General features: G+C 37.6%; 2 protein-coding genes across 2 annotated transcripts; one reads left to right on the top strand and one right to left on the bottom strand.

Moving 5' to 3' along the window:
* Window positions 1-9,869: 9,869 nt before the first annotated feature.
* On the bottom strand, window positions 9,870-11,476 carry LOC127792161 (ankyrin repeat-containing protein At5g02620-like). The gene is made up of 2 exons (XM_052322557.1): window positions 10,832-11,476; window positions 9,870-10,716 (listed from the first exon to the last, which is right to left on the bottom strand). The coding sequence occupies exons 1-2, from the start codon at window positions 11,423-11,425 to the stop codon at window positions 10,012-10,014; spliced, it is 1,299 nt and encodes a 432-aa protein (XP_052178517.1). The 5' UTR covers window positions 11,426-11,476; the 3' UTR covers window positions 9,870-10,011.
* Window positions 11,477-12,741: 1,265 nt separating this feature from the next.
* On the top strand, window positions 12,742-16,968 carry LOC127792163 ((-)-germacrene D synthase-like). The gene is made up of 7 exons (XM_052322559.1): window positions 12,742-12,911; window positions 13,003-13,261; window positions 13,351-13,723; window positions 13,826-14,044; window positions 14,143-14,281; window positions 14,356-14,604; window positions 16,673-16,968. Exons 1-7 carry the CDS (start codon window positions 12,774-12,776, stop codon window positions 16,964-16,966), a joined length of 1,671 nt encoding a protein of 556 aa, XP_052178519.1. The 5' UTR covers window positions 12,742-12,773; the 3' UTR covers window positions 16,967-16,968.
* Window positions 16,969-25,431: the final 8,463 nt, after the last annotated feature.

Genomic DNA, 25,431 nt, shown 5'->3' on the forward strand with positions numbered 1-25,431 from the left:
AGCACATACCGATCCTTGGGGCCCACACAAGACACACGGAACCCAAGTCTCATACCAACCTGCCGCTGCCCTGAAAGGCAACAAATATCTCCACAAACCTGCGCGCGCGGTCCCGGGCTGGTACTCCCATCGCCCGTCCCCGTCGGTACTCCAGACAACTGAGCCATAGGCTCCCTCGGAACGGTACTCTCATCCGAGAACTAATAACTACCAGTAGCCATGCAATGCACATAAAAATGCAATGGCGTAATGAGCATCAACGTGATACACCGGTGCCCATACATCCAGGCATCAGGCCATGCTCCGCCCACATAGTAAACTACACGCGATGCATATGCCCGTGTTGGATGCAACCTAACCAAGCTAGAATGTCCGTGTCCAAGCATACTCAATAAATGAATATCCCAATATGCAACCCGTACCCATGTGCATATCAAATCATGGACAGTAATATAATAAATCTAAACATGCAAAAAATCACATATTAGCAAAGCTAGTCAGCAGTGCCCGGCACCGGTCAACGGCCAGTGACAAGGAGTGTCCACCCGAAGGTCCACTTTAGGGCCGTACAATAGTCTACCCCAATGTCACCAACAACCGACCCCTGCCCTACTGCTTGATAGCTCTAACCGAACCATAAATAAACCCAAGAAAAACTATAAATAAACCCGATAAAATCGTAAATAAACCCGCACGTCTAGGAACCTAGTTCCCAAACTGGTTCAACATCATTCCCAAAGGAATGGGGGGAGATACAAACCCCCGTAGACTCATAACAAATAAACTCTAAAAGTCCTGGATTTAATTTAAATTAAACCCAATGAATAATAATTCAACAAATAAGGCCAGGTGTCGAATTAAAGTAAGGGAGATGATAAAATACGAGAAACTACGAAGTCTCTCACAGGAATTAAAGAACACGAGGAGAGGGTTAGAAGCTTGCCTTCACATGGCCGTTTCCTCTTTTTTTTGCACTCCCACTGCAAAGTAAAGCATTTAATAACTATTAATAAAACCCGTGGTTCACATTAATTAAATCTAATCGTGTAATATAAGTAATTAACCATCTAAAATCCCATGTAGACACACTGTAAATAAAACCCCAACGAGTCTCATATTTAATTTAAATTAAATCAAGCTAATAAAATTCTTATTTCGTATAATTAATACGCGAAACTGAAACAAATTAAGGGAAGACTAAGGGTTCACCAAATGGAAAGAAATTATAAAGGTAGATGAGAGCTTGCCTGTATCTAGTCGTTTATAGCATTTTCCCGCTAAAACACCACCAAATTAATACATGCTGTAAATTAAAATAACTCCCAAAATTAATATAATTGGACCCAAAACGAAATTTCAACCATACAAAATGATTTATACACATTTATTTACTTACCGGAATAATTAAACCGTGATTAAACTTCTTTTAATCTGAGATTTCTCCCCCCAAAATGGCCCTGTGCGCTGCTTCTTCTTCTTCCATTTTTTTCCCTCTGTTTCTGCTTCGAATTTGGCCGAAATAGGCCTTAAAATTGCAGCAAAAATGCTGCTTTAACACAAGGCAAATTGGGCGGCCCATAGCACGCCACATGGCGCGCCCAGCAGCCGCACATGGCTGCCACCGCCTTGCCCAAAACGACGTCGTTTTGGGCAAGGAATGGCTGGAAAATTCCATCCAAAATTCCTCTCTCGCGCCCGCCCGCGCCAGCCGCATCTTCAACCTAAATACACCTCTAATTAATTTTAAACCCATCCCAACTCAATTTATTAAATCACATTTAAACCCCCATAGCTTTCATAAATTGCACACTCTCCCCAGACTCCAATTTCTTTTATTGCACTTACACCCGAAAACTTTCCAAAAATCCACTTAAATTAATTTATTTTTCTTCTTTCCATAAATACTCCCAATTAAATAATTATTTTCTCAAAATAACATCAATAAACATTTTTTTTAAATCTCCAAATACCCAAATAAATTAATATTTTCTTTTAACCCACAAATATTCAATAATCACCACAACCACAATAATTAATATTTCTCTTAAACTCCAAAAATATTTAACAATCAACTTATATGCAATAATTACTAAGTATCAACCATTCACCAAATTATTCAATTCCAATAAATCAAAATCACTTCAAATGCAAAATTTAGCAATTATTAATTGTTCCCAACTAAATTAATAATCATTTATTTAATTTCCAAATTTCGGGATATTACAACATAAATTGGCTAAGATGCTACACTGCATGACTGATACCAGGTCGGGCGAGATTGACATATAACAATCGGTCAATTAATCGTCTATACTTATCAGGGTTGGAAAGAGGTGGTCCCTGATTTGGTTCCAGAACCAAACCCTTAGACACAGGGAAGGAAGAACTCTTAGCATCTTGCAAGCCGGTTTCTAGAATAAGGTCCTTAATATACTTGTGTTGTGACAAAAACGTTCCACTAAAGGACCTAGCAACCTCCAACTCAAGAAAATATTTGAGATAACCAAGATCCTTAATAGTAAACTTGGCATCAAGGGCAGCCTTGGTAGAATCAATAACATCAATATTGTCTCCAGCAATAAGAACATCATCAACATAGACCAAAAGAGCCACAAAATGAGATCTGGTCTTGTGGGTAAACAAACAGTGATCATAAGGAGACTGAACAAACCCTAACTAAATTAGAAAACCACTGAATTCCAAGTTCCATTGACGTGAGGCCTGTTTTAAGCCATAAAGAGACCGTTTCAACAAACATACTTTACCCGGATCCACAGAATAACCAGCAGGTGGGGTCATGTACACTTCCTCATCTAGATGACCATGAAGAAAGGCATTATTGATGTCAATTTGATATATAGACCAATTTCTGGAAGTAGCAACAGCTATGAATAATCTGACAGTAACCAATTTTGCCACAGGAGAAAACCTATCCTTGTAATCAAAACCCTCTATTTGATTATATCCTTTGGCTACCAAACGTGCCTTGTATCTATCAATCTCACCATTAGGCTTATACTTCACACAATACACCCATTTAGAACCAATAGGCTTCTTACCCTTAGGTAAATCAACAATTTCCCAAGTATGATTAAGTTCCAAAGCTTGCAACTCATTCTCCATTGCGGTAACCCAATTATGATCTTGAGAGGCTTGATGAAAGTTACAAGGCTCGGGAGTGGAAGAAATATTATTTAAGAAAGAAGCATGAGTAGAAGAAAAGAAAAATGAGTCAGAAATGTTACCTGATGATGTAGAAGTAGTAGCAGTGACAGGTGAAGCTTGAACCAAACTGACAAAGTCATTAAGCCAAATGGGCCTTTGTGGAACACGGGTACTTCGGAGAGGATTAAGTAAAGGTGAGATTTGGTTTTGAGAAGTAGCTATTGGTAAACTTGGAGAAGTAGAAGATATATCAAAGGTCTTATCAGCCAAAGGAGATGAAGTAGATACAGGTGCAGAAACAAAATCTGGGGTAGGCAAGCTGATAGGAACTTGAGGTAATGGTGCGTTAATGGAAAGATCAGTAGAAACATTATCTTGGAAAGGAAACGTGGATTCAAAGAAGGTAACGTCCCTGCTAACAAAAATCTTCCTAGCTAAAAGATCAAACAACTTGTATCCTTTTTGACAGTAAGAGTAGCCAATAAAGACAAATTTAATGGCTCTTGGAGAAAATTTATCTTTGTGAGGAAAGGTATTTGTGGCATAACAAAGACATCCAAATGTTCTCAATGAGGTATAATTAGGGTTTTTATGAAATAGGCGAAAATAAGGGGTTTCCCATTTGAGAATGGAAAGAGGCATTCGGTTAATAAGATAGGTGGCTGTCAATACACATTCGGACCAAAATGATTTAGGTAAATGGGAATATAATTGTAAAGCTCTGGCCACTTCAACCAAATGCCTATGTTTACGCTCAACAATTCCATTTTTTTGAGTGGTATATGTACATGTTCGTTGGTGAAAAATACCTTTGGATTGCAAAAAGGTAGAGACTGAATGATTGACAAATTCATACCCATTGTCAGTTCGAATTGTCTAGACTGAAGTTTGGAATTGGTTTTCAACTAGCCGAAGAAAGGCTTGAAGAAGAGAAAGACTTTGACTCTTATGTTGAGCCATATATGTCCAAGTGGCTTTGGAATAATCATCCACAATAGTAAGAAAAATTTTTGCTCCAGTCAAAGAAGGAATTGAATATGGCCCCCAAAAATCAACATGTAAAAGTTCCAAAGGACTAGTGACTTTAGGTTCATGAATAGGAAATGGCAACCTAGTTTAATTTGCTTTGCCAAGGGACAAGTTTCACAAGAACAAGTATCACTAAACAAATGCCTCAATGCTAGTATATGTTTCAAGTTTCTAACAGGCATATGCCCCAATCTATTATTCCACAAACTAGAATTAGAAATTGCAGCAAAAGAAGTATTTTGATATTGCAAAGTAATAGGAACAGTACAAGAAGAGATATCAGCAGTTGCAGTTTTATTCTTGGAAAGGAAAAAATAAGATACAAAACGTAGATTGAGAGACTTTAGCTGGGAAAAGAATTTGGTAATAGTGCCCACATGAAAACTTGACTTATCCAGCTTGTATAATCTCCCTTCAACCTTACCCACAGCTAACACTTCATGCGTCTTCAGGTCTTGAATAAAGCAACCCATAGGAAGAAAGGTTACTAGCAGTTGATGATCAAAAAGCAATTTGCTAACTGACAAGAGATTAAATTGAAATGAAGGTATGAACAAAACGTCCTGAAACTCAATAGTAGGATTTAAACAAACTGATCCTGCTTGTGAAACAAAAGTGGTTGTGTTATTTGGCAAGTGAATTGAAACACGGTGTGATAAGATATGTAGGGAACGAAACGACCTTTTATGATAGGTAATGTGGTCAGTGGCACCACTGTCAAGTATCCATGTACCTTCATCAAGCATACCAAAATAACAAGAATTGATATAATTTCGGTTACCAGCAAAGTCAATCAAGGCTGTGTTAAGATTGACATTTCCAGCTTTAGGAGATTGCTTGAGCATTTTGAGAAGAGCAGCTGCAATCGAACCCCCCAAGTCTTGATTCGCTATTATTGCTGCATCAAGTGGTATTTCTGAAACTGAATCAATTTGATTTGTAACATTTGCAACTATCCTTTGTGTTGAATCCTTATTTATCCTCTCTTTATACCAGTCAGGATATCCAACTAATTTGAAGCAAGATTCCTTCAAATGTCCATTCTTTTTGCAATATTCACAAAAACCCTTATTCTTAAACTTCTTCGAATCCTTTCTATTATTCGCATTCTGCTTAGAAAATAATGCAGCTCCTTCATTTGTTTCATTTAGAGCTGAAGTTACCTGCCTTTGTGACTCTACTCTTAAAATCATCGAGTAGGCCTTGTTAACACTCGACAGTGGTTCAAGCAATAAAATTTGGCTTCTCACCTGATCATAACCATCATGCAGTCCCATAAGAAATTGCATCAACTTATTTTCTTCAGCAAACTCTGTTACGGTCTTAGAGGCACCACAACTACAATTTTGTAATGGCCTAACTACCATTAACTCATCCCATAATCGTTTCAACTGAGTGTAGTACACGGACACAGAAAAATTTTCTTGACTAACGAAACTAATCCGACGTTGGAGCTGGTATACAAGAGCTCCATTACTCTCTCCAAATCTCTCCTCTAATTCACACCAAAGTTGTCTAGAATTCCTAGTGTATATAAAAACATCTACGAGTTCCTTAGAAATGGAATTCAACACCAAGAAGTGACCATGTAGTCACATCTTTTCCAAATGTGAAACTCCTCGCTGTTCTCATTCGGAACTGAAATTTCACCGTTTATAAACCCTAGTTTATTCTTAGCTCCTAGGGCAATTTGAATCCCCCTACTCCAAGATCTGTAATTGAGTCCAGTTAATGGAGCAGAAACTAGGATCATACCTGGATGATCCGAAGGATGCAATTGCAACGGATCTCCTGTTGCTATGTTATTTCTGATCGAAGCCATAAGAAACTGATTCAACGAAGAGAAATGAAATCAAGAACTTACGATTACTCTGATGATTAATCCGACAATACTAATGAAAAATTAGCCTTTAGATCAGATAAACTCCACGGATCTCCGCTCTGATACCATGTGCAAAATCAAGATCTGAAGAAGCCAAGAAACCAGACATCATGTTAATAGAGAAAAGAAGGAATGAATAACTTCTTTATTATTCATCAATCTAGTAAAAAAACACTATCAAGCCTATTTACATTATATACAACTTATCCTTGATCCTCTACAACCGTTCTCATTTTATATACATACTACCACTATACAAAAATAAGCATTTAACTATTCTGCTCTCCCTACTACACTGCTCTGCCTACTGCCTAATATAACCAAGAATAAGGTTATATAAAACAAGCCCTAAAAAAAACAAAGGCTTGTGCAGAGGCCCTCTTCATTTGTAACCCTACTCTACTCTCAAAGAAGGTTAGGTAGACACATTGTTTACTCATTTAAGCGTGCCTTTTGAGTAAATCAGATTAGGACATAGCTATAACAGAAAATGAGAGGACAGAGCTATAATTGATGTGATTGTGTCTGACATCCTCGTTAAAGTATGTATTTTTTTTTTTTATGACCCCAGTGTTCGATTGCCTATCTAGTCTTAGAGGAGACCGATTTTCGTTTTGTTTGGCTTCCAGGTAAATTGGATGCAGTTGCAACCTTAAACATTCTCAAGCAAACACGCGATCAGTCTCCACTAAATGAGATATTTTTACCTCCACTAAGCATTGATCCCAACCCCATCACTCCCAAAAAAAATTTAGAAGTTTTACCACTTATACCCCTGGGTACAAGTATGTATTTTCATGTCACAGTTAGTAGTCAATGGAGCATTCTATTTCTGTAGGAGCTATAAGTGACCCCTACAGCTGCCTGTCATGTTGAACTCATTCATAGCCATTCAGATCGGCCAAAAATAGTGAAGTGGGTCACTTATCTTCTTTTATTTTTTTTATTAAAAAAAATTGTGCCACAATTATTTGATCAATGAAGTAAGAGAGTATATTGATGAGACATGGATTACTCATCAATTGCATTTATACGATTTAGATAGATTTCGACTACACACACTGTTGGTACAGACTGCGATGTGTATGCATTACGTAGGCAGAAAACAAAGATTACTATTTCAAGAGTTATTTGGATGGACACAACTATGATTTTTAAGTTAATAGAGAACTAGACAAAAAACAAAGAGTTATGAGAATTGTATTGACTTGTTATACTTTTGTCTCACCACTTAAAATTTCTTTGATGTATCTTTTGGGAACTGAGATCAACTTTATAATGCGGATGACGATAAGAATGAGATGGTCTCGCTCATATTATAAAAAATTAGTTAATTCCTCCTTATTTCATATGTTTTGAATTGAATTAAACTACAATTACTGGATAAGCGTGACTTATCTTGATCTAAGTTTATAGAGATTCGAATATGCATGTGCCATCAATAAGATTAGGAATGCTCGTCCCGTAGTTCTTTATCCTATGTTTGAAATCTTAGAAATTTATCTCAAGTTGAGGGCTTTGTAGACAAGCCTTCAGAATCTTCTTCTACTCAAATTATGCTAGTCATGACAAGTAATTAAGTGATGATCATTTCTAATCTTGTTTGGGGAATATTTTGGATTGGATTGAGTTATCTTATTCTACTTTATCTTGTATTTCTTAAGGTTATGCTTTATTAAATGTCTTATTCTTTATGAGTATCTAAGACCTTAATTAGTTAGTTATACAATCAAAGTCAAATAGAAAGATCAGGAGATGTTGACTTGTAGCATGATTTTTGATTATTTGAATATTATCTATTTTTTTAATGTATGGATAATTTATTTAATTTTTAATTAATAAATTATTTTTAGAATTTATTTACTTTTTCAACTAATATTCGTACTTGAGGTGTTTTGAGTCACAATCTAATCTTATATTGATAACCTATTGAAGAGGTTTGAATGTATAATTTGACTCTATGCATGGATAATTTATTATTATTATTATTATTTTGGATATTGTATCTGAAAGTTCCAAGGTTGACCACACAACTTGTATGATTTCCAGATATATAGATTAATTAGTTTTGTTAATCATTCCCGCTACTCCCACCTTAGACATGGTCACAACTCAACAAATAAATAAAAGGCAACGTAATAATGTCTTTCAAATAAAGTATGGTTAATTTTGAATAAAATTATTATAAATTTTACATGATATCATATTAATTTGTAAAAATTATTTACATAAGAGTAAATAAAGTGAAAAGGACATAAAACCTGTGACGACACTTTTTAAATTTTTACTTTTAAAATTGTTTAAAAAATATTTACTTTGTCAATAAAATTTGAACTTATAATCTCTAAATTACAATCAATTTAATAGTAATATTTCTATTCATTACAACTGTCAACACTATCCTAATAAACTTTTACGATAATATGATTTGTGCACTAATTTTTGACTCTCACATAATTATAAATAATTCTTCAAGGAATTAACAATATTTCTTCATAAATTATTAATTATTTTCTAATAATTATTATAGTTATCAAAATGCATCAATAAATTTATAATGGAAAAAAGGTGTTTGTCTTTATTTTCTAGTTTTTAAGAGACGTGTGAAATAGAAAATATTCCAGGTATGGGATATCTCTGAACTATTTAATATTAAAGTTAATCTTAACCAAAAAGTTAATCTTTTTTGTTTCAAAGGTGGGCCACCTTTTTATAGCCGCAAAAGTTGTTGGATCACTCAGTACTATTCTCATCACACAAAATCTTTTAAAGTTAAAAATATAACTATAATTCTCAAATCATAAAACACTTATCTTAAAAATAATATTTGAAACTTAAAACCAACCCATCCTTTGGATATTTTCTTAATTTTAAAGGTGAAAAAGAGTCTGAGTAGCTGTGGTGGGCTACCTTTTTATAGCCACAGAAGTTGTTTAATTGTAGCCATGTAAATGAAATTGATTATCCAATTATTTTTATTGTCAATAAAAAGGAAAAATTCACTAAAATGAATATAATTACAAAAAATATTTCCATAAAAATTGTAAATTAAAAAATTTTACCAAAATATTTAATAATCATAGAGTGTTGGGAAATATAAATAAAAATAAAATTCTCACAAAAGATTGTTAGATTGCTGCGTAGATATAGGACGATTCATTCTTGAGTGAGATACCGCGTCAATAATTGAAGAAGATTAAGATCTTGTTTACTTGTAATTTTTTAAAAAATATCTTTATATCTTGATTAAAAATCACTGCTAATAAACTCACTTGTGACTTTGGGATTGAGACCTCATTCACCCTTCCAATGTTGTTGGGCTTGAAAATAACAACAATTTGGATGCTTAAATGGGTGCATTAAGTAAATAAACAAGTGGTGGCACTGCTAGTGCAGCCAGTAGCCATAGGAAAAGATGTGGTTGAGACATCTCTCCCATCTCAAAGTGGTTTGGTAATGACAAGTCACAAGTGTAGAAATATCTATGGAATCTCTTGGGATTAGTGAAAGTAGGCATTACTTAACCACCCACCAAAAACAGAAGGGCACTTGTCTAGCTAACACTCTCTCTCTCTCTCTCTCTCTTTAATTTTATTTTACTATTTCGATGTATAAAAAAAAATAATAATAAATTAATCATAATTTTTATATTAATATATATAAATAATTATAATATTTTGATAGACTTTCACTATTAAACATCATTTATCGCGTGCAAAGCAGGTAGGAAAAAAACCTTATATATTATATAGATATAGATCTAACATATCAAACTTGCAAAGCAAAGCTGGCAAGCACACGTCCACCTAGAAGTTTTGCAGCATACTAGACAAATAATGCTACGCTGAAAAAAATTACACACCACACGGGATTAATTAAGCATACGAACCAACAAGAAAGAAAGATGATACACAAACGTTGCCATGGCCACAGAGCTAGTGCTTCCCAGATTGCCACCATTCTCGTCCATCACGCGTACGCCAATGGGATCTCCTTACGTGTCCTAATTCTGCAAGAATCCGGTGTAGACAAGAAAGACCGAGTAAGATTACAGCTCCGATAAGATATTCAAGAGCGTAATGGGAGAGTGCACCACTTGGTGCTGTAATTGCTGCTGAGATTAGGAAGCAAGAAAGCAACACATATAACGGAATTGGATAGAAACGTTCAATTCCAGTTCTGCTTGGATTGCTAATTACTTGTATCATTCGTGCAACCGAGAACACAAATACTACACAATTTGCAAGCCAAAATATAAAGAATGTGCTCGTGTTCATGACACTCGTTCCCACATCGCTCGTTCGGGCAGGCGAGGATGAGATGCCAAAGTTCTTGGTTAAGATTGACACAGGTGAATCATTTTTAGCACTACCCTGCCAAACACCACCAGGCGGGTTCACTATTGCCTGGTAGGCAACTGTCGCAATCAGACCATCAACAAATATTTGTGCACTTCGCTGCTCGCTTGATATTTTGATCCAATGAACTGTGCTCATCCCAGCAATCTTTTCCTCGACAGAGTTGGTAGGGCTTGGGAAAAAATTACGTAGCATTCTCCTAATTCCATCTGAAATTTGTGTTGGATCTTCTAGGATGTTCTTTAAGTTGGTAGCAGAGTTAGCTTCCAACAACTCCACCATCTAATTTGTAGTCAGACACAAACACAAACACATATGCATACAATACAATTAATTCTTCAATTCAAAGGAATTATATATATGATTGTTCGAAAAGAAAAAGGAAATAAAGAGTTACCTCTTGTTGTCCCCTTGAAGCAGCAATTTCCAACGCAGTTTTCTCTTCCTTGTTTTTCCGGATCAAGAGTTCTCTCCGAAATATAATATTCCATTCGATCAAAACTTGCAAAGCTTCAATATTGCCATTTTCTACTGCTATGTGCAGAGCAGTGTCACCTTCGTAAGTTACATCTTTGATGGATTTAGGAATGGCTTCAAAGAATCTAACCAACATTAGCCAGTTTCCTTTTTCCGCTGAGTAATGCAAGGGAGTCTTACCACCTCTAGCTTTGACGCGGATAAGACCTTTATCAATAGACAGGAGCCAAAACACCAACAGATCATGATCATTTAGCAAAGCAAGGTGCATGGGGCTAAGTCCATCTTGGTTCAGCTTCCTAGCAAAAGATGGCTTCAAGTTCATTATCTCCATAGCAAACTCCATATGCCCTCTGGATGCAGCTATATGCAATGGAGTATCAATAAATGGGACTCCATCAATGCTCTCCAAATCATGTACGTTCTCTTTGATTCGGACATACAAGGTGTCAACATTTCCTTGTTCAGCAGCCTTCCTCAATCTCTCATCCATACTCTGCTGAAATTGATACATTTGGTCAAGTAGAGGGCAAAATGGTTAAAATAACAGGAAATGATTGTAGGATTCAACAAATTAGGAATGAGTAAAGTTTAGCTTAAAAGTTTCTATTCATAAAACGGATGAGGACGTAGAAATTATATAAGGCTAAAGCATATCTAGCCCCTCAACTTTTATTATTTAATTATTTTGCACCCTAAACTTAAAGAAAGTACCTATTAGTCTCTCAACTTACAATTTTGAACCTATTGTTTGCCTCAATTATAAATTTTATAATAATTACATACCTCAATTCAGGTAAATCACATGCCGTCTGATGTAGGCCCTATAGTAATTAGGCCAATGATAGCATGCCACGTGTCTTGCTACAATAGGGAGGAAGAGGGCCGGTGGCTGGCTGGCAACGAACGACGCAGCAGACAACCGTCGAAAGACGACCAACCTCCTTCGCCGCTGCCCACCCAGCTGATGCTATTGTCAGCTAATGCTATCATTGAAACACTTATCTTAAAAATAATATTTTAAAACTTAAAACCAACCTATCCTTTAGATATTTTCTTAATTTTAAAGGTGAAAAAAGAGTCTGAGCAGCTGTGGTGGGCTACCTTTTTATAGCCAAAAAAGTTGTTCCATGCAAAGGAAATTGATTATCCAATTATTTTTATTTTGTCAATAACAAAGAAAAATTTGCTAAAATAATTATAATTACAAAAAATATTGCCATAAAAATTGTAAATTAAAAAATTTTACCAAAATATTTAATAATCATAGAATGCTAAGAAATATAAATAAAAATAAAATTCTCACAAAAGATTGTTTGATTGCTACGAAGATGTAAGACATCCATTCCCAAGTAAGATACCTCACCAATAATTGAAGAAGACCAAGACTTTGTTTACTTGTAATTTTTTAGAAAATATCTTTATATTGATGGATAAAATTAAAAGTTGTGTTTAAAACTATCTTTTAAAATAAAAAATAAAAACCAAATTTTCTATTTCCTAAAATTGTACTGGACTTTAGAAAATATCTTATAAAGACAATACGAGGGAGCATAATTAATGCTTGATCTTCATGTTTTAATTTTTAATTAATACTTGACAATACGAGGGAGGACAATTAATCCTTGATTTATAACAAAATCTCCTTTATCACAAGAGAGCATATTTAATTGTTGTTGAAGAGATAAAGTAATAAATTTATTTAAATTAAAACATCGTGGTCTAGTCTTTTTTTATATCATTAATTATAGAAAATTAATTAACAGTGCCGTGTATGGGAATCATCTGATGGGACATTCTTGCTATAAATGTCAATCCCAGTAGAAGCTCATGCCTCTCATGCTCAAAATAAAACAAAAAAAATGGAATTATCTGTTAATCTTTCTGCCGTTACGGTTGCACAGAATTGTGTGGCACCGAAGATCACCCGCCGCTCGGCCAATTTCCATCCTACTGTCTGGGGAGATCATTTCCTCGCATATGCTTCTTCCCAAGTTCTGGTATCAAGATAATGTAGAGAGAGTTGCATTTTTGTGATGATGAAAATGAATTAATTGGCTAATTGGGTTGGTGGTGTTGTTGATTTGGCAGGACGCGAAGGCACAACAGCAACACGAGCAGCTGAGAGATGAGCTCAGGAAGACACTGTCCAGAGCTGCTTCTGCCGACTTGATCGACGCCATCCAACGCCTGGGCGTGGCTTACCATTTCGAGAGCGAGATCGAGGCAACATTGCAGCGCATGCACAGGACCTGGCATCATCATCGGCTCGGTGACGCCGGCGACAGTGTTTACGGCACTGCTCTCACTTTCCGGCTACTCAGACAACACGGGTTTCCTCTGTCTTCTGGTAATTAAATAATCCGTTGCTTCGTTTAATTAACAGCGTGTGTGTATGTATGGATGATGATGCATCAATTCCATGGTCCAAACAACCAGATGTGTTCAACGAACTGAAGGGAACAGACGGCCAGTTTAAGGAATTTTTAACGAGAGATGTGGAGGCACTGCTAAGCTTGTACGAGGCTGCGCATCTCAGGGTGCGGGGAGAAGACGTCTTGGATGAGCTGGTCGCCTTCACCACTGCCCAGTTGGAGTCTGCCCTGCCGGACTTAGGTCATGCTCTTGCCGGCAAGGTGATACTCGCTCTAAACCAGCCCATCGGGACGGGCCTGACAAGGCTAGAGGCAAGGAGCTATATCTCTTTGTTTGATCCCAAAGGCCATGATGATACACTCCTCCTGGAGTTTGCCAAGTTAGATTTCAACATGTTGCAGAAGCTACACCAAAGAGAGCTCAGTGAGATCACAAGGTTCTTCTACTATCCAACAATATACTAAGCCTAAGTCAAAATAATAGAATTATGTAGTTTGAGTTGGAAATGATTTGCATGTAAATGATATATATTTTTTAGGTGGTGGAAAGATTTAGATGTGCCAAAGAAGCTGCCGTTTGCAAGAGATAGAGTGGTGGAGCTCTACTTTTGGGTAATGGGACTGTATTTCGAACCCCACTATCAGCTCGGTAGAAGGATACTAACCAAAGTGATGGCTCTAACTTCCATTATAGACGACACATATGACACCTATGGCACCTTTGAAGAACTTGCCCTCTTCACTGATGCAGTTGAAAAGTTTGATTTGTTTCCCTTTTGAATAGTTCATTAAACTTGTCATGCATACATGAATTTAGATGGATCACTCTAACAAGGCCTAGTTGCTTGATTTTTAGGTGGCATGTGGGTGCTACACGTCAACTTCCAGAGTACATGAGGTTTTGTTACGAAGCATTACTTGATGTTTACAACATGATTGAGGAGGAGATGGCCAAGCAAGGAAGGTCTTACGTCATCGACTATGCAAAATTAGCGGTAAGCTTTGCTGGTTCTTGCTTAGTTTATCTCATCAAAAGGCCATTAATTAATGTCAAGGTTCAATTTCTCAGATGAAGAAGCTGGTAAAGGCGTACTTTGAGGAGGCCAAATGGCTCCACCAAGGCTACACTCCAACCATGGAAGAGTACATGCGTGTGGCACTCGTAACCAGTGGTTATGAGATGATTTCGACCAATTCATTTGTTGGGATGGGTGATTTGGCCACCCAAGAGGCCTTTGATTGGGTGTCAAGTTGCCCTTTAATTGTTAGGGCTTCCTCTGTTATAGGTCGACTCATGAATGACATGGTTGGCCACAAGGTAGATGATTGAGACATTAGAATTGCGTTTTCTTTACTATTTTTAACTCATTTTGAGTTTTTAATTTTTTAAAATACTAAAAAATTTACTATTTTTGAAAACAAAAAAAAAATTATAAAAAAAACCCAAAAATATATTTATTGTTTTGGATGTTTTCAACACACACTAAAAACATCCAAAACTCGGAAAATACATAGCCCCCCCTTCCCACCCACCAATATGGCACATCCAACTCTCTCATCTTTCTTATCTCTTCTCTCTTCCTTCGATCGTTGACCGCCACTGCCACAACCATCAGTTGTCTACCTCATCTATTATCGTCGTTGTCGTCTATTGCACCCACCATTGCCGATTGCCCCGGTCACTCTCTTGTTGCACTACAAAAAATTCAGCATTTAGCGGCGATTTTTAACTGTCGCTAAATTAGGCGTCGTAGAACATTTAGCGGCGATTTTCAGCAACCGATGGAGTAACCGCCGCAAATGATATTTTTTGAGACGGTTTTTAAAATATTTAGTGACGGTTTTGGAACCGCCGCAAAAATTAAAAAAATTAAAAAATTTAATTTTAGCGATGATTTTTAGAACCACCGCAAAAATTAAAATTTTAATTTCTAGGTGGGCAAGCCGCACGTGGGCCACCCTCGCCCTCACCTGGCCCTTGCACGCCAAGTGGCCTGGAAATTAAATTTCCAGCCTTCCCTTCCCCAGTTTTGAACCCAGAACCTCCCCTATGTGCGTGCGCACGCGAAACTATCTAATTTGCGAACCCTCCTTACTTTATATCCGCGCATATAAATTATATAATAATCCAACATTATTTTTAAAAATTATATTTTATATTTTTTAATATAAATTAAAAAACATTAATTAATTGATTATTTTTTAAAAAATAAAGGAATATTTTAAAAATAAATTAATTGATTAAAAATAAAAAAGATTTATATATTTTTTAAAAGTATTAAAATTTTATATATTACAATTTTATTAATTTTTTTATTTTTTTTAAATTAGTTTTTTTAATGAATTTTTTGCTTAATTTAAATTAAATTTTAAATTTATTTTTAAGATTTTATATTTTTTTATTAATTTAATTTTTAATTATTTTCTTAAGTAAAATTTAAATTTTTAATGAATTTTGCAACGATTTTGAAAAATTGCCGCAAATGTTAATTTAATTTTAGTTTTAATTTATTTAATTATTTTTAAATTTAGCAACGGTTTCTCAAAAATCGTTGCAAAATTCATTTTTTTATTGAATTTAGCGGCGATTTTGTAAAACCAACGCAAATGTTAATTTAATTTTAATTCTAAATTATTTAATTATTCTTGAATTTAGAGGCAGTTTTTGAGAAACTACTGCTAAATTTAATTTTATTTTTTAATTATTTAATTATTTTCTAAATTTAGCGACAATTTTTTGAAAACCGCCACTAAATTAAATGTTTTAATGAATTTTGCTACAATTTTGAAAAAATCGTTACAAAATGTTAAAAAAATCGCCACAAAATACCAAAATCGTCGCAATTTTTTTTTTTTTGTAGTGTTAGTTTTGTCTCCTCTTTTCTCTCTCATTTCTTCTCTTCCTTCTCTTGCTAGTTTTTTGATATGTTGGTCGATGGACCCTTGGGTGTCGGGTGGTTACCTCTGATCGTTGAAAACCATCGGCCACGGTGGCCAGTGGTGACTGGCAATGAGTATATAGGCGATTGTTGGGTTTGGTCGAACATTTAATTAGCTTTAATCTAAGGAGATTTGACTGTTAAATCTTGTTGGTTTTGAGGTATGTTGGTCGATGGGCCCTTGGGCGTCAGGTGATTGCCTCTGATCACTTGAAACCACTGGCCACGGTGGCTCATGGCAACTGACAGTATGTTTTTCACTTATGGCAAAAATTAAAAATTAGATTTATGAAAATTCATCGATTAAATCTGGCCTATTTTTGTGTACGTTAACTCTCTTAGCTTGGAGTTTTTAATGGAATGCTACATAGAACAGTATGAATATAATGAGTATATATATGTATACATACATTAGATATAATGAGTTGTTTTGTTAATTCTATATAGTTTGAGCAAGAGAGAGGGCATGTAGCCTCTTCTGTGGAATGCTACATGGAACAGTATGGAGCATCAGAGGAAGAGGCAGTGGTGGAACTTAAGAAGCAAGTTGGAGAAGCATGGAAGGACATTAATGCAGGGATGTTGCAGCCAACTAAAGTGGCAATGCCTCTGCTTGTGCGAGTCCTCAACCTTGCTAGGGCGACAAACGTTACATACTCTCATGGAGATGGCTACACTGATTCTGTCACGAAGCTCAAAGATATTATCACCTCCCTGTTTGTTCAAGCTGTCCCAACATAAGCCCTGTTGTTTTCAGCTAAGTAGTGTGTTCGCATTATTGTTGCAAAATAACTTGGAAACAAGGTTTTCAAATGCATGCATGTTTTTATAAGGTTATGTTTGTTGGAAGTGAGTGTGTGTGTGGTTTTTATTTTTATTTTCCTTTCTTGCTTGGTCTCCAAGGTCTTCTAGATTTACTTGGCTCCCAAGGTCTTTTAGATTTACTTAATCCCCAAGTTCTTCTAGATTGACTTGGTCTCCTTGTTTTCTTCATTGTTAAGATTGGTGGATGCCTTTATATATTAGATGTATTGACTTATTTTGTGTGTGTCAAGTTTTCATTTCTTCATAAGCTTTCATGGTTTTCTCTCCTCTCAAGTTTTGCCTCCCATCTTGAGTTTTCTTCATTGAGAGCAAGTCCGTCCTGAGTTCTGCTAGCTCCGGTTGTTCGTGGCTGCCGTTCATCGGAAAGGTCGTTTCATCCTACTGAGACAGTCGCCGTAGTCTGCTTGCCGCCGGTGTAGGGCGCTAACTGTCTTCAGGATAGCGCAAAGCGCGACTCGACCTACTTCTGTTCCTGCCTCTTCCACGATCCAGAAGTTTGTTCCTGATTCCTTGTCGTTCCAGCTGGAAGCATTGCTGTTCAACCATCTTCTTTGATTTGTTGTTTTAGTCTGGTAACCTCTGTTGTTGTTCATTTAATTATAAGCTCTTGTTACCGTTAATATCAGCTGTTATAATAGTGGTCAAGTATATAGTATACGTTCCTTGTACCGTAGCAGGTTAGAACTACTTTATTGTATCAAGCAAGTTATTTCTATATTACGTACGCATCTATACTCTCTGTATCCCTAACAATTTGAAAACAGTTAGTAAGAGAGTATAGGAAAGATGGATGCCCCTATTCCTGCTGATGGTTCCGATGTTGCTGCTGCCGGTGTTGCCTCGGGTTCAAACCCACCCCCTGTTGTTGTCTTGGGTCTTCTCCAGCCAACTGCCGTTGTTTCTGCAACAACTACTATGCAAGGGCTCGGTTCAGTCGTGGCCAAGCCTACCCCACATGTGGAGAAGCCACCACCATTTAATGGTGAAGATTTTAAAAGATGGCAACAGAAGATGTTATTCTATCTGACCACGCTGAATCTAGCCCACATCCTCAAAGAGGATTGCCCCGTAGTCTCGGAGGAGAATATGACCACAGAAACTGTGGCTGCGAGGGAGGCATGGATGCACTCAGATTTCCTTTGTAAAAATTATATTCTGAGTGGCTTGGCCGACCCGCTGTATAATGTTTACTGCACAGCATATGCTACTTCCAAGCAATTATGGGAGGTCTTGGAAAAGAAATATAAGCTCGAGGATGCTGGCACCAAGAAATTTCTGGTGGGTAAGTTCTTGGATTACAAGATGGTTGATACCAAATTGGTGGTCAACTAGATGGAAGAACTGCAAATCATCATTAGTGATTTTCATAGAGAGGGATTGGTCATCAATGAGCCATTCCAGGTTGCTGCTGTGATTGAGAAGCTGTCGCCTTCATGGAAGGATTTCAAAAATTATCTCAAGCACAAGCGCAAGGAGCTGTCTATGGAAGATCTGGCTCTTCGTCTTCGTATTGAAGAAGACAACCGCAAAGGAGATAAAGTCTCAGATAGATATGAAGCTAAGGCTCACTTAGCAGAGGCTCTCAAATCTCAGCCTAAGAAGCAACAAGGCAAGAGAGTAAGTGGATCGCTGGGTCCGAAGAAGACCGCTGCCAATAAACACATTCAAGGCACCTACTGGGTATGCGGTAAGACAGGCCATAGGGTTGTGAATTGTAGATACAAGAAGGGTCAAAGCTCTGGTAGCAACCAGCGTAAACCTAAGCCTTCTTATGCCAATATGGTGGAAGATGATGAGCTCGTTGCAGTCATCACTGAAGTCTGCATGGTTAATAACGCCAAAGGCTGGTGGATCGATACGGGTGCTTCAAGGCACATTTGCAAGGATAAATCCTTGTTCTCAACTTATGAGAAAATGGATGGCACCGAAAAGGTGTACATGGGAAATGCCGCAGCCTCGACTGTGGAAGGCAAGGGCAAGGTACTGCTAAAGTGGACATCTGGGAAGATCCTGACCCTCACAGATGTATGGCATGTGCCTGAGATTCGCAAGAATCTGGTGTCTGGAACCCTGCTGAACAAAAATGGGTTTAAACTCATTTTTGAGTCTGATAAATTTACTCTTACCAAAGGGGGAATGTATGTGGGTTGGGGATATCTCGATGAGGGCATGTTCAAGTTGAATGTACAGGCTCAAGTGCCTAAAAAGATTAATAAGAATGACTCTTCTACTTATACTGTTGAGTCATGTGATGTTTGGCATTCAAGATTAGGACATGTCAATTATCGTTCCCTCCAAAGAATGGTTAATCTAGGGTTATTACCTAGTTTTAACATTGATAAGGGACACAAATGCGAAGTTTGTGTTGAATCAAAGTTTACAAGAAAACTGTTTCCATCTGTGGAAAGGAATAGTGAATTACTCAACCTAATTCATAGTGACGTACTCCCACTAGAGGTGGAAAGAATTATTTTGTCACATTTATTGACGACTGCAGTAAATATTGCTATGTATATTTACTACGTAGTAAAGATGAGACCTTTGATGTTTTTAAAACATTTAAGGCAGAAGTTGAAAATCAACTGGGAAAGAAAATTAAGGTGCTCAGATCAGATAGGGGTGGTAAGTATGAATCATCAGCTCTGTCTGAGTTTTGTGAATCTCATGGTATAATCCATCAGACGACAACACCTTATACACCACAACAAAATGGTGTAGCCGAAAGGAAGAACCGAACTTTGAAGGACATGATAAATTGCATGTTAAATAATTCAAGTTTACCCCATAATTTGTGGGGGGAAGCGTTGCTTACTGCAAATTTTATATTAAATAGAATTCCACATAAGAAGTCTGGCAAGTCGCCTTATGAAGTGTGGAATAGTAGACAACCCTCTTACAAAATCCTGAAAGTGTAGGGGTGTTTGGCCAAGGTGCAGGTTCCTTTACCTAAGAGAACTAAACTTGGTCCAAAAACTATTGATTGTGTCTTTATAGGCTATGCTTCGCATAGTGCTGCCTATAGGTTCCTGGTAACAAAGTTAGAAATTCCTGACATTAATGTTAATACTGTTCTGAAATCTATAGAAGTGGAGTTCTTTGAGAACATCTTCCCTTTTAAGGGAGATAAACTCAGTGCAAGTGGTTCCAAGAGAACTCATGAAGCAAGTTCTTCAAAAGGCCAAGATGGGCAGGAAATTGACATCGAGCCTCGAAAAAGCAAAAGGGCAAGGAAAGCCTCTTCCTTTGGCCCAGATTTCCTAACCTTTGTGTTAGAAGATGAGCCACAAACATATGGTGATGCAATGTCATCTCCTGATGCTCCATATTGGAAAGAGGCTATTAATGGTGAAATGGACTCCATCTTGCAAAATAATACTTGGGTATTGGTCAATTTGCCACCTGGGTGTAAACCAGTTGGGTGTAGATGGATTTTCAGGAAGAAATTAAAGGCCGATGGTACTATTGATAAGTACAAAGCTCGGCTGATAGCTAAAGGCTATCGTCAGAAAAAATGACAAGACTTCTTTGACACGTATTCTCCAGTGACGAGAATCACGTCTATCAGGATGCTGATTGCTATTGCAGCGTTACACAACTTGGAGATACATCAAATGGATGTAAAAACAACATTCCTGAATGGAGATTTAGAAGAAGAAGTCTACATGGAACAACCTGAAGGATTTGTTGTAAAGGGACATAAAATGAAAGTTTGTAAACTAGTAAAGTCTCTTTATGGGTTGAAATAGGCGCCTAAACAATGGCATGAGAAGTTTGATCACACAATGTTATCAAATGGATTTAAGATAAATGAGTGTGATAAATGTGTTTATGTAAAAATCATAAACCAAGAATGTGTCATTGTGTGCTTGTATGTGGATGACATGCTGATAATTAATGGGCACTAATCGAAGTGTCATACAATCCACAAAGCAAATGTTTAAATCTCATTTTGACATGAAAGACCTCGGTCTTGCTGATGTTATTCTTGGAATTCGAATAATAAGGAATTCCGAAGGGTATGCTCTTTCTCAGTCGCATTACATAGAGAAAGTGTTGAGAAGATTTGGTCACTTTGAGAGTAAGCCAGCAGTTACTCCGTTTGATCCAAATTCAAAGTTGAAGAAAAATCATGATAAAGGTGTATCTTCTCTGGAATATGCCAGAATTATTGGGAGTCTGATGTACATCATGAATTGTGCTAGACCTGACATTGCCTACTCCGTAGGCAGGCTAGCGAGATACACGAGCAATCCTGGGCATGACCATTGGGGTGCATTGGTCAGGGTACTTAGGTACTTGAAGTACACCCTGGACTATGAATTGCAATATACAAAATATCCACATGTACTGGAAGGATTTAGTGATGCTAATTGGATCTCCGATAGCTTAGAGACTAAATCAACCAGTGGGTATGTGTTCACCCCAGGTGGTGCTGCTGTGTCATGGAAGTTTTCGAAGCAGACGTGTATAGCACAGTCAACCATGGAGTCAGAGTTTATAGCTCTGGACAAAGCAGGTGAAGAAGCTGAGTGGCTACGCTATTTCCTCGAAGACATTCCATTATGGCCAAAGCCTGTTAATGCCATTTGCATATACTGTGACAACTTAGCTGCCTCAATGAGGGCTAAGAATAGTGTCTACAATGGGAAGTCAAGACACATTAGGCGCAGGCATAACACTGTTAGGGAGTTGCTCACAAATGGAATAATTTCCATTGATTATGTAAAATCGAAAGAAAATCTAGCTGATCCTTTGACAAAAGGAGTGACTCGTGAGCAAGTCAAATTTACATCGAAGGGAATGGGGTTAAAGCCTTTAAAATGACTTTTCCGGTGGTAACCAAACCTTGTTGACTGGAGATCCCAAGATCTAGGTTAAATTGGCCAACTGGCTGGAATAAGTCATAGTTGACACACTAAGAAACTTCTTGTTTCTCCCCATGTCTCGAAAATTGAAGAGTGTGTCCTGTCGATGTTAAATGGAAGGTTGATATCTTGATATAAGAGGAGTAGTGACAGGATACTCTTAGTCAATGCTTCCCTATATGAGAGTAGAAGTGGGGTCGCTTCTATGAGAACTGTTCAATGGCTTGGGTTCTCTAGAGCTCTCATGAAACCCAGGATGCTGTCCAGGACCAAAATGGACACAATCGTATAGAACTCAGTAGGTCAAGACATGTTGTGTGTGATGTCTATTGTCTCAGTTTACCTTCAGAAGGATAGTTCAAGAGCTAGTCTCACTATTTCTTCAGTAAATTCGATAGACATTCACTAAGAAAGGTTCAAGTCCAAAAGACACCTTGTTGATGCATAACTTGTCTATTTACTCTCAGTGAATCCATGTCGTTTTGTATGATTTTAGTGCACACACACTCATGTGGGGGATTGTTGGAAGTGAGTGTGTGTGTGTGTGTGGTTTTTATTTTTATTTTCCTTTCTTGCTTGGTCTCCAAGGTCTTCTAGATTTACTTGGCTCCCAAGGTCTTTTAGATTTACTTGGTCCCCAAGTTCTTCTAGATTGACTTGGTCTCCAAGTTTTCTTCATTGTTAAGATTGGTGGATGCCTTTATATATTAGATGTGTTGGCTTATTTTGTGTGTGTCAAGTTTTCATTTCTTCATAAGCTTTCATGGTTTTCTCTCCTCTCAAGTTTTGCCTCCCATCTTGAGTTTTCTTCATTGAGAGCAAGCCCGTCCTAAGTTTTGCTAGCTCCGGTTGTTCGTGGCTGCCGTTTACCGGAGAGGTCGTTTCATCTTGTTGAGACAGTTGCCGTAGTCTGTTTGCCGCCGGTACAGGGTGCTAACTGTCTTCAGGACAGCGCAAAGCGCGACTCGACCTACTTCTGTTCCTGCCTCTTCCACGATTCAGAAGTTTGTTCCTGATTCCTTGTCGTTCCAGCTGGAAGCGTTGCTGTTCAACCATCTTCTCTGATTTGCTGTTTTAGTCTGATAATCTCTGTTGTTGTTCATTTAATTATAAGCTCTTGTTATCGTTAATATCAGCTGTTATAATAGTGGTCAAGTATATAGTATATGTTCCTTGTACCGTAGTAAGTTAGAACTACTTTATTGTATCAAGCAAGTTATTTCTATATTACGTACACATCTATACTCTCTGTATCCCTAACAATGTTTGCCTCCATTTATCCCTATGCATATATTGATGATGTTTAAGTACAGTTCACCGAAGTCTGCTTTAAGATCAATGCCTGCAAGAAGAGGCGAGGTTGGATCCCCTGATTTGGATTCTGACGCTCAATTTAGTGTGAAGCATCAGCAAGTATGTAACAAGCAAGAGAGTTAAAAGGTTGTACTTGTGGGGAGGGGGGGTCTTGATCCTTACATAAGTTGGGCAAGCTGATATAAGAGTTGCTGAGTCAGACTCAGTATGACGATAAATCTTCCAAATTTGTTCTCAAATCTTCTAAATTTGTTACTGACAGAAGAGCATGTTAAGTTGAGTTTAAATTATGTAAGCATTTAATAAGCGCTTTAGTTTAAATATATTTATTTAAATAAATAAACGAAGGCTCGTGCTCCTACCCTCTTCATTTGTAACCCTACTCTAGTCTAAAAGAAGAGTTATAATTGACAGAAAACAAAAGTTGCAGGTCGCCAGTCCCAACAATGAAAACAGTGGGATTTGGGCGTCCTGTTGGTGACAAAGTAGATGAAGATAGCAACCTCGAGCTTTCCATGGAGAAGGATGGCCGGCTTTTGCCGGCAAGTTCAATGCCAACGGCCGCTGCCCAATTGGGTCTTCGGGTGAATGGCGGTGGTACTCCTCGTTCGCGGTCAATATCGAGGATTAGGGGGTCGAATAATGGTTAGCATGGGGATGCTACGAAGATCCAGTCCGAGGCTACTTCTGGTCAGTCTGATGATTCTAGGAAAGCTCCGTCAGACGACGTTGTTCGCCCAAGTTCTGGAACAGCAGAGGCTGTATCGAGTAAGTCAGGATGCTACCGGTTGATTCGGTATTCCCAAGTTCGTCATGGGTCTAGTGATTTTGAGGCTTCTGATACTCAGTCGATGGATTCGGCCATGGTGACTCCAGCACTTAATCCCATATTTGATGATCAGGATTCTCTCATGGACGGTCATGTCTTGGTCTCGGAAGGTGCAGTGGTTGCGTCTGATGTTTCTCAGGATGGGGGTCTAATTCTGGAGCCTCGAGGAATGGAGATAAGGAAGGTAGACGGTGACCGGCATGATATAGTGGGGGTCTCTCTGACGTCAGTGGGTGGAGCTGTTGTACCATCTGAATTCTAAGCGAGAGGGATGGGTTCTGTAGGTTTGGAAATGGGAGATTAGTGGAGACCCATGTGAATGTCTTGCAGACCATGTTAGTGCATGGCGAGCTGGGTCGTATATAGTCGGACAGATCCTATAATTTCAAACCGGTCCAATGAGCTCAATTCTAGGGACATAGGAAGAGGCCTAGAAACTTGGGTAGATATGGTGGATTCTCGTCAGGAGCATAGGCCGAAAACACTGGGGTTTTACCCTCCTTTAAATTTTCCGGCAGAGTGTCCGACTGTTAAATTCTCGAATGATAATATTGAGGAGGGCTTGAAGCACTGGAGGAATACTCTGGTAGGGTACTTTATATTGATAAGCGGTTGCCTTTTCGAGTGGTGCAGTCTATTGCGAGGAAGTTGTGGCAACGTTTTGGTCTCCTCAAGGTACTTTCACACAACTTAAGGTGTTTTCTATTTTGTTTTGTCAATGAGGAGCATATGTTAAAAAATCTTTGATGGTGGACCTTGACATTATGCCCAGCGCGTTCATTTATTTTACAAATTTGGGAATTGGGTATGAATCTTTCCCAAGAGATGCATACGTACCTCATTACCTCTTTGGGTAAAGATTTTTAATATTTCATTGGAGGGTTGGAATGATAAGGGTATTACCACGATTGTCAGTGCCCTTGGGAGACCTATTCATGCAGATTATACGATACATGATAGATCTCGAATGAGCTTTGTGTGAGTTTGTGTAGAAATGGATGTTTCCTCCACATTCTCGAGGTATCCTATATAAGGATCTTGATGATTGCTTTGGGGAACCTAAGTTGCTTCGTATGCCTGTAAAGTATCAATGGGTGACATCTATTTGCACCTATTGTCGCGTTTTTGGTCATACCTTGACTAGATGCCCACAACAACCTAAGCCAAATGTTCCAAAGTCAGTCCCTTTTCAAGAGCACCCTCGGAGTGATATGGGCAAAGAGAATACTGGTAAGATTCTGTTAGGATTATGATTCAAAATGTATTTTTTATATATAACTGATATGTGCTATTTGTATGCATTTTGTTATATATATATTTGGGTTTCATTTAACTAATGTTTAATTGTATACATGATTAAATTGCTAATTATA

Source organism: Diospyros lotus, chromosome 15, assembly GCF_014633365.1.
Source record: "Diospyros lotus cultivar Yz01 chromosome 15, ASM1463336v1, whole genome shotgun sequence".
Lineage (NCBI taxonomy): Eukaryota > Viridiplantae > Streptophyta > Magnoliopsida > Ericales > Ebenaceae > Diospyros > Diospyros lotus.